We start from the raw sequence: 20,606 nt of genomic DNA on the forward strand, positions 1-20,606 counted from the left end.
TAGCAGCCCACCCAATCTCTCGACTTGTAGAGCCACTGTATCTATTTTGGATATCAGGGGTTTCATCAGTTCTAAGATGTTTGCCTCTATCTTTGCTTCTATAGAATATGTTAGGAGGGCAAGTTGCTGGGGGGCGTGGCTTCGGAGCCTCAGAAGATGGCCGCTGTTCTCGGGAGCCCGCCGAGACGTGAGGATCCGCGACTTCTGCTGGCAATGTTTCACTACTGAAAAACGTCGGACTTGCTGGTTCCGGCAATCGGAACTGCGGCTCGTTGGAATGCTGCCGCTATTTTTTCAAAGGGTGAGCCTAACAAGCCTAATTTAATGTTTTTTCGGTTACCTCACCGTCGTGGCCGCCATCTTGTTTTTTCATCGACCTCTTGCTCCCCACCTGGAGCTACATGACGATGCTGGTTAACAGTTGGCTACCCTTTTTTGTCATTATCTTTTCCGTTCTTTTGGACAACGCTTATTATATTTGACCTTCTGGTGTCCCTCCCATCGTTGCCATTTCCTCCCTGCCTGCAGTTACTGTGGAACATTATTTTTGACTCTTGCCTAGACTGGTGTTTTTTCACTCTCTTTGCATTTTTTCCAAGTCTTTACTTGGCTTATTTTCAAAGGACTCTGTGTGTTTTCCTATATATCACCATGCCTCGCGGCAACTCTAGTGGTGCTCGTCCTTCCACCGAGGCGAGTTTAGAGGTCTATAATCCTTTTGATATCCTACAGGAGCACACTGAGGATAGCACCAAAGACTCTGGTGGCGCCAAATCTACTGCATCGCTTACTCCTCGCTTAAGCGCTAAACAAAGCTCCAAAATACCTTCTGCGTCACCATCTACTTCTGGCAAGCGGGTAAAAGCTAACCCACCCTCTCCCACCAATTCTTCATCCCCGATATCTATGGAACTCCTTCTTGACGAGATTCGCGCTCTCAAGCCGCATTTGGAAGAAACTAACGTCAGACTTCAGAATCTGGAAGCCAACTGGTCTCTCACTGAAAAGAGAGTTGGAGACCTAGAAGTACGGATTGACTCTGTTCAAAATCTCACGGCTCAAGTTCCTCTTCTTTCTAAGGAGGTTGTTCAACTTAGGCAACAAATTGAGAATTTGGAAAATCGAAATAGGCGCAATAATCTGCGCATTTACGGATTAGTTGAAGGCCTTGAAGGTGCTAATCCGATTTCTTTTTTCAAATCTTTTTTACCAACTCTTTTGGGTCTTCCTGAAACACCCTCATTAAATATTCAAAGAGCACATCGCTTAGGTACATTATCCCGTTCTTCTCCCTCATCATCTACTAAGCCGAGAGGAGTCATTTTGTACTTTTTGGAGTATACGGATCTACTCAGAGTTCTTCAGGCTGCCAAACAGCGTGGGAAAATTGCTTGGAATGGTTCTACTCTTTTCTTCGCCCAAGATTATGCTAAAGTGACTGCGGACCGTCGGAAAAAGTTCTTGGAGATGAGACCTGCTCTACGCAGCATAAATGCGCGCTACGGCTTATTCCATCCCTGCCTTTTTAAAGTGACTCATAATAATAAAACTACCAGTTATGAAGATCCAATGTTACTCCAGCAATTTCTGAACAGCTGCAGAACAGAGTCCATGGAAGTACCTCAGTCATGATGGTCTTATGTATTGTAGTAGTATCTGTTGTTTTTCATCTCTAGTGTTGTTTAGTTTCTCCCCTAATGTTTTTTTTTTGTACCATTTTGTCGGATTAACTTTTCCTTCTTCTTCCCCCATTAGGTAGCGATTTTTTGTGGTCCTTCGTCGTTCCCTGTTCTCCTCAATTTGCCTAGCGGATATCCCTTCCTTACCGTCGTCCTGGAGTCTCCCGTCCTCAGTGTCCCGTCTTCCTTATGTGGCTTCACCAACCCTGTTCTTCATTCCTTTTTGTGGTATGCTTACTTGTTAGCTTATTTCTTCATCACTCGTGTTTGTCGTTTTGTACCTTTATTTTTTGCACCATGTGTCTCTTCTTTCCCTTATTACTTATTACGTACTCTTTTTGCTCTTTTCTTTGGTCCTTTTTCTATCTCTGTTGTTTCTCTCCTTCCCTATTTCTAACTCTCAACTTATTCCTTTCATGCCTCTCTGCTTATAATTTCTTTTCTCCAAGAATTTCTCTTATGTCATATTTCTCTTTCTTACTCTATTATTACTCCTCTAAGAACAATGTTATTTTCTCTCAAGTTTTTATAAGATACTTTGTACTTTATTGCCTTTTGTACATATTTGGTTCTTACACAACTTTTTGAAATCAGTTATATTTGTTAGATGTCGATAACTATACTTACTTGGAATGTTAAAGGTTTGGGTTCCCCCATTAAGCGGCAACGTGTTTTATCCCATTTAGCAAGTTTACAGGGGGATATTGTGCTATTACAGGAAATTCATATAAAAGAAGCCGAAATCACCAAATTACGGCGTAATTGGGTGGGTCACGTTTTCGCATCCCCTGGTTCGGGGAAACGTAATGGTGTTGCTATCCTCTGTCACAAACGGTTAAATATCAAGGTTATAAGTCAATCCAATGATTCTGATGGTAGGTGGGTGACTGTATCTTTGTTGATTGATAATATCCCTATAACTATTTTTAATGTATACGCTCCTACCACACAGGATAAATTATTTTGGCCCCAGATGCTTACATCTTTGATGCAATCTTCTGATGATTATCTGATTTTGGGGGGGGGATTGCAACACAATTGTGGATCCTATTATAGATCGAAGATCCAATTGCCACTTTTCGCCCTCTTCCATGCACACTCAATTTACTTCCACTATTTCCCAACGTTCTCTTGTTGACTCCTGGAGACTCTGCCATCCTACACTTAGAGAATATACGTACTACTCACCGGCTCATTCTTCCCAATCCCGGATTGACTACATTTTTATTTCTAAGGCCTTGACTCAACATATTCGCCACTCTGAAATAGGTTCTATTTTAATTTCTGATCATGCCCCAGTTTCTTTACGCCTGAATTTACTTCCTCCCATAAAAGGTACCAGAAGGTGGAGGTTCAATAACTCTCTCCTATTAGATCCCAAATTTACCCCAGCCTTCCTCGAATTTTCATCCCTATTTTTTACAGAAAATGAATCTCCTACAATTTCCCCTCAGGTGTTATGGGACACTTTTAAAGCTGCTTCTAGAGACTTCATTATTTCATTTGTTTCTCGTAAAAAACGCGCCGCCTCTCACTCCTTACAATCGATTAACTTGCAAATTAAACAATTGGAACACTCTTATTATTTAACTAAGTCTCGTTCTGATTTGGATAAACTTCTCAAAGCCAAATTCTCCTTTAATAAGCTTTCCACGGAATCTGCAAATTTATTTTTACTCAAATCCAGTGCCAAGTATTATTCTGCACAAAATAAAGCAGGTAATCTTCTTGCCAAATATCTTACAGTTAAAAGAGAACGTACTAGAATCGAATCTATTGTCTCTTCATCTAATATCACTCTTCATAAGGATGAGGATATCCTACTGGAATTCACTAACTTTTATCAAAATCTCTATACTCCGGAGTCTCCTCCTCTGTCAACTGACATTGATCACTATTTATCCTCTATCCCTTCCCCTTCCTTTCCTGATGTCGATTTTGCCCCTTTAGAGGCACCTGTTGATCCTAAAGACATTTTGGAATCCATTCAAGTGCTTAAAAAAGGCAAGGCTCCTGGACCAGATGGGTTTACGATAGAATTCTATGTACATTTCTCCAATCTGCTCGTTCCTAGACTCCATCAGTTATTTTCATTCTTTGTATCGTCCGAACAATCTGGGGGCTCCTTTCAGGAAGCCTTAATTTGTCTCCTTCCTAAAGAAAATAAAGACCATACCTTATGTAAAAACTGTAGGCCTATTTCTCTAATCAATCTGGACTATAAAATATTTGCAAAAATTCTAGCGCTTCGTCTCGATAAATTTTACCTAAATTAATTGGTAGGGAACAATGTGGTTTCATTAAGGGTCGTCACCTCTCTGACAATACTCGACTCTTTTTTAATGTACTAAGTAAGTCCCACTCCTACCAATCTTCTTTAGCTGCTATTGCATTAGACGCCGAAAAGGCATTTGATAGGGTTAACTGGCAATTTATGTTAGCAGTCCTTGTTTGGTTTGGTTTTGGCCCGAAATTCCTTGCATACATCTCTTTACTGTACTCCTTTCCTAGGTCCTTTATATTAGCAAACGGTCTTGTCTCCTCTTCGTTTCCCCTTTTTAGAGGTGTACGACAGGGGTGTCCCCTCTCTCCTCTTCTTTTTATTTTAGCATTAGAACCCTTCTTGACAAAAATCCGAGAGAATAAAGATATCACTGGTTTTCCTTATGGGGATAAGCATTTGAAACTTTCTGCTTATGCGGACGATATACTTTTATTTATCTCTAACCCCCAATCCTCTATTCCATCATTTTTATCTGAAGTTTCTGAATTTGCGAAAGTATCAGGTTATAAACTTAATGTTGATAAGTGTGAAATCCTCCCTCTAAATAAATTTTGTCTTCATGTAGATTTCTTGGCCTCCTCTTTTCATTGGAGCCCTTCTAAGATCAAATATTTAGGATTGTGGTTTCAATCCTCAGTTAAGGACACTGTAGCACTAAATCTTAAAAATCTATTAACAACTCTAAAAGACTCTACAACTCGGTGGCATCCTTTGTTTTTATCCTGGTGGGGCAGATTGGACTCTATTAAAATAATGTTAGTTCCAATAATCTTGTTCTATCTCTCTAATCTTCCAATTAATATCCCTAAGTCTTGCTATAAAAATATTTACTCCATTTTATCGAAATTCTTATGGCACCAGAAGAAAGCTAGGATGTCTTTTGCAAAACTTAAATGTCCTAAGCAGTTGGGTGGAGTTCATTTTCCGGACTTTGCTTCTTATCATATCTCATTCTTCCTTAAACATTCTGTTTCCTTATTATCTGCCCAGGTGTCTGATACCGCTTTTCAGCCTTTGTGGGTAGACGTTGAATCTTCTTTCTTTCACCCCTTCAATTTTGAAGAATTTGTGTCACTGTCTCATATTCCCAAGAAATTCTCCCTTCCTATTCTTAAAAACTCTCGGAAAATGTTTTCTCCTCTTTTCCTGAACGGTTTAGATGATCGCTCTCGTTTTTTGCAATCTTCCTTGTGGTATAACCCCCTTATTAAAATAAGAAATAGGATGCTTTTTTGGAAGGACTGGAAGGATCTTGGTCTTAGTTGGACTCACCAACTCTTTCACGAGGGTACTTGTGTTTCCTTTTCTATTCTTCAATCCCGTTTTTCTTTACCAACTTCCTTTGAATTTAAATATAACTTACTGAGTACAGCTGCACAAACTAGTTATGATTCCCTTTCTGATTCCATCTCTCATACCAATTCTCCTCCTCTTCCTCTCCCTTATTTACTTGCTTCTTCTTCTGCTTCCCAAATTTACAAGAAGTTACGGGATACTTCTAGCACCCGAGATAAATCTAAAGTAGAAAACGACTGGGAATCAGATTTAGAGGACTCTTTTTCTGTCTCCACATGGCAAAAAATTTGGATTAAGATAAGGAAGTCGTCTAGAGCAGCCAATACAACTCAAACTTTATTTTTTATATACAATAGACTTTTGATTACTCCTGCTAAACTACATATTATTGACCCCTCTATTCCCTCCACTTGCTGGTCTTGTTCAGCTTCAATGGCAGATCTTAAACATATGTTATTTACATGTCCCGTGATTTATAAATTTTGGAATGATGTGTGGCAACAGATTAACAAAATTTTTTCTACACAGTTTTCCTTTAACTTTTCACATATTTTCTTAGGCAGTATCTCAGACATATGGTCCTCTTCCACTTCTAACACTTCCATTATTGATCTACTTATAGCTGTAGCGTTTCAACAAATCACCAAATCTTGGAAGGAGGCCTCAAAAGTCTCATTTCAGGCTTGGTGGTATGGGGTCTGTTATCACCATAGGTTAGACAGGGCCTATGTTTACCCCATTACTCTGGCTATTAAACGTGACCTATTATGGGTGCCAATCACAAATTTTTTAAATGTAGTTGCACGATCTCTACCCTCCCATACTCCCTCTGCGGAAGAAGTTCCCAAACCTCCGTGAAGTACCCCTGATGGTTTCAAGTATATATACATATAGAGTGTTTTATATTTATTTATGCATTGTTATTGGAGAAGTTCTTGTACTTTAATTATATCTGTATACTCTTTTTCCATATTTCTATATACCAATGATTACATTCTTATCATATATATTTTGCTCTGTTAATTGATCATCCTTACTCCCTTCCCTTTCTTTCTCCTTCCTTCTTTATTTATTATTTTCTTCCCCTTGCTTATGATAATAATAGCATTTTAATTTGATTCTACATATGTTTGTTTTATCACAATTCTGTTGTATTTAAATTTCAATAAACTTTCTTTAAAACTAAAAAAGGAGGGCAAGTTGCTCCGTATTTATGTTTAAATTTGTACCAACCACACTTATACCTTCCTGTCGATCAGTTATAGCCAGACCGCTATTCGGGACAAAATGACCTTTTTCTACTCTTTTTTTGCTGTTCTTCCCCCCACGTTTAATTTGTGCCTTTCTGCATAGTCTCACTGGCCTAGGGGAGGGTAGTAACTCCTCTTCTACTGATTCATTAATTATTTCAGGTAGAACATCATTTAAATCAGCGTGAACCTGTGCTTCAGCCGTAATGGTGCCTCTGTTACCCCCCTCCAGAACATCAATTACAGCCTGGTCCATCGGTAGGAAAAGCACCTCTTCGTATGAAGCAGGGTGATCTCCTTGACCTAATGAGGCCCTACGCTCATTATTAATTTGGTTCACCTTTTTGACCAGATAGTTGTCCATGATGCCTAGCCCAGATATACTTTTATCAATCTTAGACTTAGACATGGTCCAACTTTACCAGTATGCCACAATACAAGCAATTAACCAAAATAAATAAATGCAGGCACTTTACTCTAACGACTGATATAGGAGACTCACTTAGTTTATACAGTCTTTGAAACGGTGCCCAGGACCGCGGCCCAGCCCAGCCTCCTATGGCCTCTGAGGGCCACAGAGGGCCCGCCCTTTGCCCGGGCTTAGCCCGGCGCCCGCCCGCGCGCGTCCCGCGAGGCGGGAGGCGTAGAGTGAATAAATACGGGCCCTGGTGTTGGGGGCGGGACCTCTGTCGGCGGCGCTACCCCTCTGGGTCCTGGGGCGGGTAGTTTGCAGTCCGCTGCTTCACTCTGGCCCCAAAATGATAACGCTGCGTCTCCCGCGAAGCGGGAGACGCGAGGTCAATATATGCAAGCCCTGGTGTTGGGGGCGGGACCTCTGTCGGCGGCGCTACCCCTCTGGCTCCTGGGGCGGGTAGTTTGCAGTCCGCTGCTTCACTCTGGCCCCAAAATGATAACGCTGCGTCTCCCGCAAAGCGGGAGACGCGAGGTCAATATATGCAAGCCCTGGTGTTGGGGGCGGGACCTCTGTCGGTGGCGCTACCCCTCTGGCTCCTGGGGCGGGTAGTTTGCAGTCCGCTGCTTCACTCTGGCCCCAAAATGATAACGCTGCGCGGGAGACGCGAGATCAATATATGCAAGCCCTGGTGTTGGGGACGGGACCTCTGTCGGCGGCGCTACCCCTCTGGCTCCTGGGGCGGGTAGTTTGCAGTCCGCTGCTTCACTCTGGCCCCAAAATGATAACGCTGCGTCTCCCGCGAAGCGGGAGACGCGAGGTCAATATATGCAAGCCCTGGTGTTGGGGGCGGGACCTCTGTCGGCGGCGCTACCCCTCTGGCTCCTGGGGCGGGTAGTTTTGCAGTCCGCTGCTTCACTCTGGCCCCAAAATGATAACGCTGCATCTCCCCTATTCCTTATGCTTTCCAGTCCATGTGTCGCAGAGTTGAAATGTTGTCAGTGCTGTGCGTTTGGTGGCGAACAAGCCTGGGTATCTAGTGACGTACAGATTCTGACCAGTCCAAGCTTTGCACAAACATGGGTTCTCAGAATTTGACCAGTAATTCCTTCTCAGGCATGCCTGCTGGTGATGAACCGTACATGAGATGGTTAGAATGGAAAGAATATTTTGTCAACTACATCTCTGCGGTGCATAAACTGTCAGCTCAGCCGCCTGGAAAGACGAGGGCTTGTTACACTCTTCGGATCTACAGGGCCTCAAAGTTTTCAATCAAATGGCCGAAACTGCTGGTGCTGGAGATGCTGCGGTTTTAAATGCCGCGCTTGTAGATATTGATAATTATTGTACTCCTAGGATATGCAAAGGTGTAATCCATCACAAATGTTTCCATAGGAAGTAAAGTGTGAACCAATATACGACTAGTTTGCTGCGTTAAACAGGCAGTAGACTGGAACTTTGGAGGGCTGCTTGACTATCTGACTAGGGATCAGGTTGTTCTGCATGCAAGTGATCCCTACATTCAGGAATCTTTTAGGTTGAATGAAGACTCTATCATGGGTGACATTTGGCTTATTGTGAATACACCAGAATTGTAGCACAGAAGGGCAAGTGTGCTGACCTGTGATTCAGGGGACAGTAGGACAAGCGCGATGGTGAGGTTGAGAGATAACATTGAACATAGACCTGGGCATTGTTTCAAGAAAGGGAAAGACATGTCTAAAAACACTCCTAAGTGTTGTCGTAGTGACTTTAAAGACCATCTTTCCCACAACAAATCATGACCCACTATTAAGAGAAAGTGTGGTGTGCACAAGGCTGTGGGGAATTTTGTGAGTGCGTGCACGAAAAACTATAGCAGTCTTAAGTGTGTGGGTGATGAGTGTGACAATCTTCAAAGTCCCGACGATGAAACTTGTGAACAGGGCGAGAGTGTAATGAGTATCTGGGGTAACCTAGTATTGAGTATTGATGAGTGTGGTGGAATGTTGAATATAAGCCGGAGTGCGTGGGGACCGCAGGTGAAGTTTACTCATGATTTATGCAAATTCTGGCTCCTATTTTCACACCTGTCCAATGAGAATACCTGGAGGGAACAATTTGTGGGTAAAATCAGAGACAAACATTTTGAAACTGGTTTTCATGCTGCGGGTTATAGTGGGGGAAATCTCCATATGTTTGTTGTTACAACACTCTGCAACGCAGCTCCGTGGCGATTAATGGAGGTACCTGGTGGGCTAGTTGTCCCCTAGGGGACCTTTGAATTGAAGAGGAATGAATTCCCCAACTTAAAACGCGCCACAGGGCGTGTTTGCACAGTATCACCTCAGGCCCCGCCCCCTAACTTCACCACTGTGCAAACGCGCCCCGTGGCGCGTTTTAAGTTGGAAGATTAAGTCCCCTTGAATCCTGAGGTCCCCTGGGGTCCAACTTGCCCACAAGGTACCTCCATTAAGCGCCACAGAGCTGCGTTGCAGAGAGGTGTAAAAAGGGGCGTGGCCTCAGAACACCTCTCTGCAACGCAGCCCCCTGGTGCATACTGGAGGTTCCTGGTGGGCTAGTTGGCCCCCAGGGACCCCCAGTATTGAAGGGGAATTTGTTCTCCCTCTGCAAACGCGCCAGGGGGAGTGATGAAAGGAGGGGGCGTGGCCTCCTCCCGATCCCGTTTTTTTATCTTCTTTTTCTTTTTAAGAAGGGGGGCTGTGTAGCCCCCCTTCTTTTTCTTATTTTTTGGCCCTGGGGACCCCATCCCCCAGGGCCTGCCCCTAATTTTTTTATTTATTTTAAAAGTGTGGAGTGGGGCCGCGTGGCTCCCCTCACGATGCCTTAATCTGCCCTGGGGACCCCATCCCCGGGGCATGGGCCTTTTTTTAACAACAAATATATATTTTTAGGGAGGGGGGCTGCGTAGCCCCCCTCCTGTGGACAGTAAAGGCCCCGGGGACTCATCCCCCGGGGCTGTTTTTTCTTTGTTTTTTTTTTGTTTTTTTTTAGGAGGGGGTCGCGTGGCCCCCCTCCCGGGCCACTACTGGCCCCGGAGAACCCATCCCCCGGGGCCTGGCCATCTCGTTGGCGACCGTGGGTGGTCCCAATCCCCCCACGGTCCCAGCCGGCTCCCGCTTCCTGCGGGAGCCGGCATTGCTTTTCCACATGGGGAGTAGCTAACATGCTGCTCCCCATGTGGAAAAGCAATCGTCTTTGCTTCATTGAAGCGAGAGCAGGTTTCCCTGCTCTTGCTTCAATGAAGCAAAGCAGTTTGCAATGACAGGACGGGAGCCGCGAGGCTCCCGCCCTGTCATTGCAAACAGCAGTGTCCCGGGGGTGGGCACCCCGGGACACTGCAGGAGCCGACCCTGGGGGGTGGCGGTCCCCAGGGCCATCATTGGCTCCAGGGGGGTCGCAGGTGCCAGTTCATCCATAGACCAACATAAGAAAACCCCTTTTCAGGAGGAATTTCGACTCATATGACAAATGTGGATAAGAGGGGGAAAAAGCAAACTACCGGAGAGGGCTTCAGAAAAACAAGAAGGGGTGGCTGGAGCCGGAGGAAGAAACTTCTTCTCTCGGGTGACGCGCAGCAAGATGGGCAACAAATGGAAGTAGAAAATCTCACCATTATAAACCTTACTCTGCAACGAAGAGTCGGTGTTAAGGTTAGGCCTCACGATCTATCCGTCAAACAGTCTGGAATATACCCAAACTTGATTCGACCTCTTTAAACTAACAAGAAAACTGAAGCTACACAAATATTTTAAATTAAAACCTAATGCAATAAATAAATCACCAAGAAAATCAATGGCAATTGTTGTCTTAACTGCTGAGGATTTGCCGGCCTCGGAAGATATGGAGGCTTTACATACAGAAACAGAAGAAGACATTACCAGTGCCCTAGCTATAGTAGAAAGAACTATGAGATTGGGGATTGAGCAAGAAAAAGAAATCAGTCCCTTCAAACCAACATCACAATTCTTGCCCCAATTGCCCATAGACGAAATTGATATCTTTTCGGAGGCAGTTAAAAAGGCTCTTCTTCGATTGAGAACTAAGAAAAACAGCAAAAGAAGGCACAATATACCTAAGGTACAACAACAAGCTTTGGAAAACTTGCGTAATGACACATCTATAATATGCGAGCCTTCAGATAAAGGCAGCAATATTGTTATACAAACTAGAGAGCAATATCATGTTGAAGCTCAAAGACAGCTTACAGACAGAAATTGTTATGAAAAAACAACTAAAGAGAGTTATTATGAAAGTATAACGCAATATCATTTGTTAATTAAATCTTGGTATGACAAAGCAATGCTTGAGAAAGACGAATACCTCTTTCTGTGCTGTTTGAATCCGATGACAACATCATTCTACCACATACCAAAGATTCACAAAGACCAAGATCATCCACCTGGAAGATCGCTTGTGTTCTCACAAGGGAGTGTTACTGAACATTTGTCTATATTCTTCTACCACTTTTTATTCAAATTTGTGTCTGATTTAACATCGTATATCAAAGACACAAAAGATGTTCTCTGTCGAATGGAAGAGTTACGGTGGGACTCTAATTATAGATTAATTGTTTTAGACATTACAAGTCTATATACCTGCATAAATCACAAACAGGGCTTGCAAGCCGTGAGTTATTTTTTGTCTAAAAGACCATTGAAGTTTGTTGAACATAACAAGATGTTATTGGAATTCACAGAGTTCTGTTTGACACATAATATTTTCTTATTTGAGGAGGACAACTATAGACAAACTTCTGGGACAGCAATGGGCACCTGCTTCGCCCCCAGCTATGTGAATTTATTTGTTGGCTGGTGGGAAAAACAGGTGGCCTGGTCACAGAAAAACAAACCATGGTTATAAAATGTGATAGCATAGCATCAATATATCAATGATTTGTTTATAGTTTGGAGTGGGTTCGCAGAATTAGCAGTGCATTTCATTGCGCATCTGAACATCAATAATGTCAATTTACGATTCACAGGGGAAGTAAGTCCAAAGACAGTAAACTTTCTGGATTTGAAGGTCAGTGCATTTGAGGGTAAACTCAATACGGCACTGTACCATAAACCAACAGCAGGGAACTCTACCCTTCACGCAAGAATTAGTCATCCACTCAAATTGATTAAAAGCATTCCCTATGGTGAATTTTTAAGGTTGAAGAGGAACAGCACAAGGGATAGTGACTTTAAAATAGCAGTCAAAGGTAGTTGTGACAGGTTTGTAATGCGATGCTACGACAAAGAACTGTTAGAGGCAACACTTAAAAAGGTTGACAAGATCCCCAGACAACAGCTACTGAGGGACAAAGATAAAAAGAATAACAATGAAATGACAGCTAAGTTCAGAATGATTACAACATTCTCAGAGTATGTGAATCACCTGAGGAATATATTGTGAAAAAACTGGCACATCCTTAAGACGGATGGAGTCATTGGTTCGAACTTACCAGCAGCTCCACAAATAACTTTTAGAAAAGCAAGATCAATAAGAGATCATTTAGTGCACAGTTACCTAGAAAAGAAGCCAAACAACAAAGGAACCCTCAAAGAAATGAAGGGATTGTTCCCCTGCTGGAAATGTAAAGCTTGCATTAGCAGTAATAGAACATTGTCTTATACAATACCAGGCTTAAAGAAACGTAAAATAATAAATACGTTTCTTACTTGCAACACCACCTGCGCGGAATACTGCTTAACATGTCCCTGTGGACTTAGGTACATTGGAAGTACTATTCACCCAACTAAAGTTCGGATTTTGGAGCATATGCGTGTGATAGTTACAAATGATGCTGCATACCCAGTTGCAAGACATTTTGCCGAAAAACATCAGAGTAATAGGGACCTGGCATAGATTTGGTATCGCCAAATGCGAGAGGGGGTGACAGGATTACCAACCCGAAGGCTAGAGTCAAGGTACATTATTGACTTTCAGACAAAAACTCCAAAGGGGATGAACAGTGGGGAAGAACTTGCAAATCATTTAGGGAACTGAAAATGGGTCTTTGTTGTAAATGAAATGTAAAGTCATGAATTAATAATGTGTAAGCCATTACATGGCAGGAATTGAGATAGGAACTATATGAAAAAGTAATGAATTTGGTGATGAATTTCTGCAGGATCAGATCGAACTAAAGCAATGAGCATTTGTGACATAAAAATGGTCCAGAAGCGGATACAGTGCAGTATTCCATAACTATCCAGTTGCCAATATTGATGGATTGAACAAATTTTTATTGAATTTTATTGAAGATTCATGTGATTAATAGATAGTGACCGTATTACTAAGCCGGATATGTTCATTAGACATATTAGTCTATATATATATATTCTTCATCCAAAAACCCGGAAGTACGGAGCTTCCTCACGGCGGTCCTGGGAGGGCTCCAGCCGTCCCATCAATCAAAATTGCTTCCTCGCACTCGAAGAAAGAAATCCAGGACTGCCACAGGCGATGCTTTAAGAATTTATTTCAGGCACAAAGCGCCTCACCAACGCGTTTCGCTAACAGCTTGGTCACGGTGATGACAAAAACTTTATTTAGCATTATTTTATGAATGAATTCAGCTCAAATTCACGAAACAAAGGTAGGACCATTTCATTCATACAATCCGTCTTTATACATAAGCGCCATCTTTGAATGGTTGATAAGCCAACATTCGATAGATTAACTGAATATTGTTTAGCTGGGAGATGCAAGGTGACAAGATTGTGACATGGGCTAGATTTATAGATTATATATTTTTAATCTGGAAGGGGGATGAATCCTCAGTGAATCTATTTATCAAACAGCTCAACATGAATACTAAAAATTTAACATTCACTGTGCATGTCAGTAGAACTCATATTGTGTTCCTGGATGTGGAGGTACAAGTTCACAACACACCATTAGTCACTAAATTGCACAGAAAGAAAACTGCTGGTAACAGCCTCTTGAATGCACAAAGTGCACATCCATCTAGCTTAATACAGAGTATCCCTTATGGAGAGCTGTTAAGGGCAAAGAGAAATTGCAGTACCCCAGAAGAATATGAAAAAGAAAAAGCGAAAATGAGTAATCGCTTTAGAGAAAGGGGCTACAGCCACAGAAACATCAAACAGGCGATATCGAAAGTTGATGCACTTCAAAGAGCAGACTTATTCAGATTGAAACCTATAAATGGAAACAGACCGAGAATGTGAGGTTCATTACTACCTTTTCAAATAATGCCTTTAAGATCAGGAAAATATTTGACCACAATTGGCATATCCTTCGTAGTGATGCAATTTTGCAGAAATATCTGAATAATACACCACAAATAACATTTCGCAGGGGTAGGTCATTGAAGGATGAGTTATGCAACAATGCCATATCCTCTAACAACAAAGATCTAAATAAACAGTATACTGGATTCAGGACATGCAAACATTGTAAGGCATGTGCCAACAGTAAAGACTGTAAAATATTAATGGTACCTCATACTGGTAAAGAGTTTGTGATCAGGGGAGATTTCACATGTGAAACAGACTATTGTGTCAATTGTTTAATTTGTCCCTGTGGAAAATTCTATATTGGCAGTACAATCCATCGTGCTAAAAAACGTGTTTTAGAACACTTACGTGCCATTAAACGAAATGACAAACAGTACCCAGTGGCACGTCATTTCTATATGATGCATAAGCAGGATGAAAAACTGCCATCCTTTGCAGTGATTTATGCTATTGTACATCAGGAAAGAGGAGGTGACAGGCAGCGCCAATTGAGGTGCATGGAATCAAGATTTATAATTGAATTTGATTCCTTAACACCCGTAGGATTAAATTCAAGTGAGGAGATGGCTGTGCATTTATAAACTATCTCTTCAAACCTGCATATTTCATGGATAAATGTGGTAGATTATTTTAATAATCAGATTGTACTAATGGACTTTTACTGAAATGAATATACATTCTATATGATGTTTTCTTTTTTGCTTTTTTAGTTTGTTCGGCCTTAATTTGATTTTAATGATTCAAAGAGGACTTCCAGGATAACGAACGGAAGATGCCCGATAGTTATTTTTTTGATATTTCCCAAAATGATGTGGATTGAGAGTATTGCCCACTTGGGCGACATTTGTTCTGCTTTAATTATTGGATGTCAACCTACAATCCTATAGTCTGTTATAGATGTACAGCACATTGAGGCATACGACTCAGTTATAAAAACCTTTGCACGATGCTAACTATAATCTTTTGCCTAATGAATTGGGATGTTTGTCCACTTGGACTTTGATAATTACAGAATCAATCGTTATATTTCAAAGAAACTGTTCATATGTATTATTGAATTATTTAAGAAGTCTGTTTATTGTGAAATTGCTAAACAATATTCAGTTAATCTATCGATTGTTGGCTTATCAACCATTCAAAGATGGCGCTTATGTATAAAGACGGATTGTATGAATGAAATGGTCCTACCTTTGTTTCGTGAATTTGAACTGAATTCGTTCATAAAATGAGGCTGAATAAAGTTTTTGTCATCACCGTGACCAAGCTGTTAGCGAAACGCGTTGGTGAGGCGCTTTGTGCCTGAAATAAATTCTTAAAGCATCGCCTGTGGGAGTCCTGGATTTCTTTCTTCGAGTGCGAGGAAGCAATTTTGATTTATGGGACGGCCGGAGCCCGCCCAGGACCGCCGTGAGGAAGCTCCGTACTTCTGGGTTTTTGGATGAAGAAGATGCTTCTAAGATCGGAGCTACCCGTGTTCTTTCCGCAAGCAGATTGACTATAACCGTTTGTTTCTGGATAAAGTTACCAGTACTGCAGCAATTACATACATCTTTACCAAGACACGATTCGGTGATACGATTCGGCGGCGCGACCTAGAGGGTGGAGCCATGGAGGTGAGCTGAACTGCCTGATAAGCTTGAAGCTGAGGTATTTGTGCAGAGGGGATACACGGAACGGAGTCGGCTGACTGGACTAATTTCAAATTGGCTGGCTGACACAGAGGCGATGCAATAAAACTTTTATTTGTTTGGCAAGTAAAGAAACCACGAAGATGGCTTCTTTAGTGGAAGCAAAACGAAAGGAAACATCTAATAGACTGTTCTTTACCCAGCTGGGAAATGGGTTAGAAGGACCTAATACATCTGGCTCTGAACTAACACAGATTAACCAGGAAGTGCACGTAATGGCCTTGTATGAGAAATTGGAAAGGTTACACAAGAAAGAATTAGCAAAGTGGTGGGAGGCAGAATCCCTCCAAAAATACAGTGATGCAGGTCGTGTGCCAAGAGGGTTACGCATCTATACTGTCCCAACCTATGAAAACCCGGATCCTGAAATGTTGGAGGCATGGGCGGGCAATTCAAAGGAATGCTCAACAATTATGATGCGGATGCTCATTAAATACGCCCTCAAAGATCGTGTTAAAATCTTTGAAGAAATTGATAAAGTTGGTGAAGAGCTACAGAAACTGATCTCCAAAGAAGCATTTGAGGAATTCATTGCCAAGATTCAAATAAAGCTGGATAAATTGGAGGAAGAGATCACCATCAAAAAACAAAGGAAATTTATCAGAGATTTCAAAGATTACCAAGCTGGAAGAACGCTGACATTTCACAAAAAGTAGGATCATTTATTTTCTGAGACTGCAGTGTTTAAATCGAATGAGTCATCCAATGTGGCATCAAAGGGTGACACCACAGAAGAAAGTGACATTTCAGATAGCAATGTGTCGGATATTTCTATGGAGACACTGGCTCAGAAAGTACCAATCAGTGCGACAGGAAAAAATAACTTCCTTAAACAATTCCAGATGATCACTAGAGCAAAGCAAGATCCAATACAAGGGGATCAGGATTTTTGTCGTGGTCGGGGGCGAGGCACACGAGGAAAAACGAGAGGACGCGGAGGAACCGCAGAAATAAGGAAGCAAGGACAAGGAGACGCAAAAGGAGAGACCGAAAAATCGGTGGCTTGGTCGACCAGAGCCAAGAGAGGTGCAAGATGACGGTAGTCAACTTATCAAACCGTAAGTTGTCCTCTGTAGACATTGAAGTATTATCTCTAGGACTCTCATTCTGCCCCTCTAGACACTTTGATTTTGTGCAGACACGTATCGATGTTTTTTGCTTTTTACGGAAACTTAAATTAAAAAAATGGTTTTCTACAAAGGTCACAATTGATAGGACAATGGGACCTCAACATGAGGTAGAAACGCTTTTGATTTTGGATATCAACATGTTACGTACTATGGCTGAACTTAATGAGAATATTATCCATCATGAACATCCTCTTTTAATTTAGATGTACTGCACCTACAGGTGGACTCCACTGGGTCAAGTAAATTTAAACCCAAATCTGTTTTTACACCGAACATTCACTGTGATGCAATAGAGGTGTTTGAAAAGAGTGTTGTTTGTGATCTGAAAAAATTAAGATTTGAGGCGACAGGTAGAACTAGAAGAAATCTTACTGATGCACAATTTAAAACTATTCAGATCTTAGAAATGATCAGTCTATTGTCATCAGATGTTCAGATAAAGGTGGCAATGTGGTTATTTAGAGTAAAAATGAATATCTGAAAGGAGGCACAAGACAACTGAGTGACCCACTGTGTTACATATAATTAACAAGTCGGAGGTTTTGTCATCTTACTCGCAATATAATGAAATGTTAGTAGATTGGCAAGATGAGGGTCTACTGGAAGCTGAAGAATTTCAGAGTTTGGATTGTAAACATCCAAAAGTACCTATTATGTATTTACTTCCGAAGCTGCATAAAAATAAAGTTAAGCCACCTGGTAGACCCATAGTGTCTTCAATGGGTTCCCAATTGGAAATGACGTCGACATTTATTGATCATTATCAGAGACCCTTTGTTTGTGCACTACCAGCCTATCTTAAAGACACAACTCACTTTTTAACACTCATAGATGGTGTGGTCTGGGAGAAAGATTTCTTACTGGTCACGCTTGACCAGTTTATAAACTAGCATCCCACATGACCTGGGGCTCCAGGCTGTAAGACACTTTTTGAGATCCAGACCAATCTCCTTACTGATGCACACAGAAATGCTGTTAGACATGATTAAATATTGTTTAACCAACAATTATTTTTTCTTCAATAACAGCATTTTCAAACAGATACAGGGGACAGCAATGGGCACCTGCTTCGCCCCCAGGTATGCCAACTTATTTATGGGCTGGTGGGAGGAGCAGGTGTTTCAAAGCTGGGAGATGCAAGGTGACAAGATTGTGACATGGGCTAGATTCATAGATGATATATTTTTAATCTGGAAGGGGGATGAATCCTCAGTGAATCTATTTATCAAAGACCTCAACATGAATACTAAAAATGTAACATTCACTGTGCATGTCAGTAGAACTCAGATTGTGTTCCTGGATGTGGAGGTACAAGTTCACAACACACCATTAGTCACTAAATTGCACAGAAAGAAAACTGCTGGTAACAGCCTCTTGAATGCACAAAGTGCACATCCATCTAGCTTAATACAGAGTATCCCTTATGGAGAGCTGTTAAGGGCAAAGAGAAATTGCAGTACCCCAGAAGAATATGAAAAAGAAAAAGCGAAAATGAGTAATCGCTTTAGAGAAAGGGGCTACAGCCACAGAAACATCAAACAGGCGATATCGAAAGTTGATGCACTTCAAAGAGCAGACTTATTCAGATTGAAACCTATAAATGAGAAACAGACCGAGAATGTGAGGTTCATTACTACCTTTTCAAATAATGCCTTTAAGATCAGGAAAATATTTGACCACGATTGGCATATCCTTCGTAGTGATGCAATTTTGCAGAAATATCTGAATAATACACCACAAATAACATTTTGCAGGGGTAGGTCATTGAAGGATGAGTTTGCAACAATGCCATATCCTCTAACAACAAAGATCTAAATAAACAGTATACTGGATTCAGGATATGCAAACATTGTAAGGCATGTGCCAACAGTAAAGACTGTAAAATATTAATGGTACCTCATACTGGTAAAGAGTTTGTGATCAGGGGAGATTTCACATGTGAAACAGACTATTGTGTCTATTGTTTAATTTGTCCCTGTGGAAAATTCTATATTGGCAGTACAATCCATCGTGCTAAAAAACGTGTTTTAGAACACTTACGTGCCATTAAACGGAATGACAAACAGTACCCAGTGGCACGTCATTTCTATATGATGCATAAGCAGGATGAAAAACTGCTATCCTTTGTAGTGATTTATGCTATTGTACATCAGGAAAGAGGAGGTGACAGGCAGCGCCAATTGAGGTGCATGGAATCAAGATTTATAATTGAATTTGATTCCTGAACACCCGTAGGATTAAATTCAAGTGAGGAGATGCCTGTGCATTTATAAACTATCTCTTCAAACCTGCATATTTCATGAATAAATGTGGTAGATTATTTTAATAATCAGATTGTACTAATGGACTTTTACTGAAATGAATATACATTCCATATGATGTTTTCTTTTTTTGCTTTTTTAGTTTCTTCGGCCTTAATTGATTTTAATGATTCAAAGAGGACTTCCAGGATAACGAACAGAAGATGCCCGATAGTTATTTGTTTTGATATTTCCCAAAATGATGTGGATTGAGGGTATTGCCCACTTGGGCGACATTTGTTCTGCTTTAATTATTGGATGTCAACCTACAATCCTATAGTCTGTTATAGATGTACAGCACATTGAGGCATACGACTCAGTTATAAATACATTTGCACGATGCTAACTATAATCTTTTGCCTAATGAATTGGGATGTTTGTCCACTTGGACTTTGATAATTACAGAATCAATCGTTATATTTCAAAGAAACTGTTCATATGTATTATTGAATTATTTAAGAAGTCTGTTCATTGTGAAATTGCTAAACAATATTCAGTTAATCTATCAACCATTCAAAGATGGCGCTTATGTATAAAGACGGATTGTATGAATGAAATGGTCCTACCTTTGTTTCGTGAATTTGAACTGAATTTGTTCATAAAATGAGGCTGAATAATGGTTTTGTCATCACCGTGACCAAGCTGTTAGCGAAACGCGTTGGTGAGGCGCTTTGTGCCTGAAATAAATTCTTACAGCATCACCTGTGGGAGTCCTGGATTTCTTTCTTCGAGTGCGAGGAAGCAATTTTGATATATATATATATATGTATTCATATATATATATATATTATCTACTGGCGGTCGCCAGTAGATAGTTATAGTTAGGACCGTGTTTCCATAGGAAATCTCAAAATTCTATTTTGAATAACTTTGGCACCGGTTGACGAATCCTTGCGAAATTTTCAAAACGAATGGGGCGCTCCGCTCAGCTCCTACCCTGAAAGTCTCGGGGAGATTCGTCAAGCGGGGGCCGAGAAAAAGGGGGGTCCCAAAACGCGTTTTCCCCATGCATTTTCCCATAGGACCTTTAGTCGAAGGTACAGCCCGAACGGCTGAACAGAATTACTTGAAATTTGGCAAAGAGGTAGTCCTCAGGTCAGGGATGTGTCTTTTGCATATATGGAGTCAATCTGTTCAGTAGTTACTGAGAAAATTGCAGTACATAAATATCTATAGCCGCGCACTGTGCGCGCACCGTGCGCGCACGGTGCGCGCACCCTAACGTGCGCAAGCATAATTCTGATTGGTGGTTACATGTCAGTCAACGTTCGAATCGGTCGAAATCAGGAAGTGTCGGCCGCCATTTTGTTTGTTTGG

The 20,606-nt window shown here is 41.4% G+C and overlaps 1 protein-coding gene across 3 annotated transcripts in view; it reads left to right on the forward strand.

Moving 5' to 3' along the window:
• LOC146835426 (uncharacterized) overlaps nt 1–19,990 on the forward strand; it is a 250,667-nt gene extending 230,677 nt beyond the window's left edge. For all 3 annotated transcript variants that reach the window (XR_014960440.1, XR_014960441.1, XM_085600192.1), the window contains 2 exons: nt 1,756–1,907; nt 19,393–19,990. Coding sequence is in view for 1 of the 3 variants with exons in the window: in XM_085600192.1 (XP_085456318.1) it covers nt 1,756–1,907; nt 19,393–19,411 (171 nt within the window). In the remaining 2 variants the exon portion in view is untranslated. The remainder of the gene's footprint in view (nt 1–1,755; nt 1,908–19,392) is intronic.
• Nucleotides 19,991–20,606: the final 616 nt, after the last annotated feature.

This window comes from Triturus cristatus, chromosome 4_2 (assembly GCF_964204655.1).
Source record: "Triturus cristatus chromosome 4_2, aTriCri1.1, whole genome shotgun sequence".
Classification (NCBI taxonomy): Eukaryota; Metazoa; Chordata; class Amphibia; order Caudata; family Salamandridae; genus Triturus; species Triturus cristatus.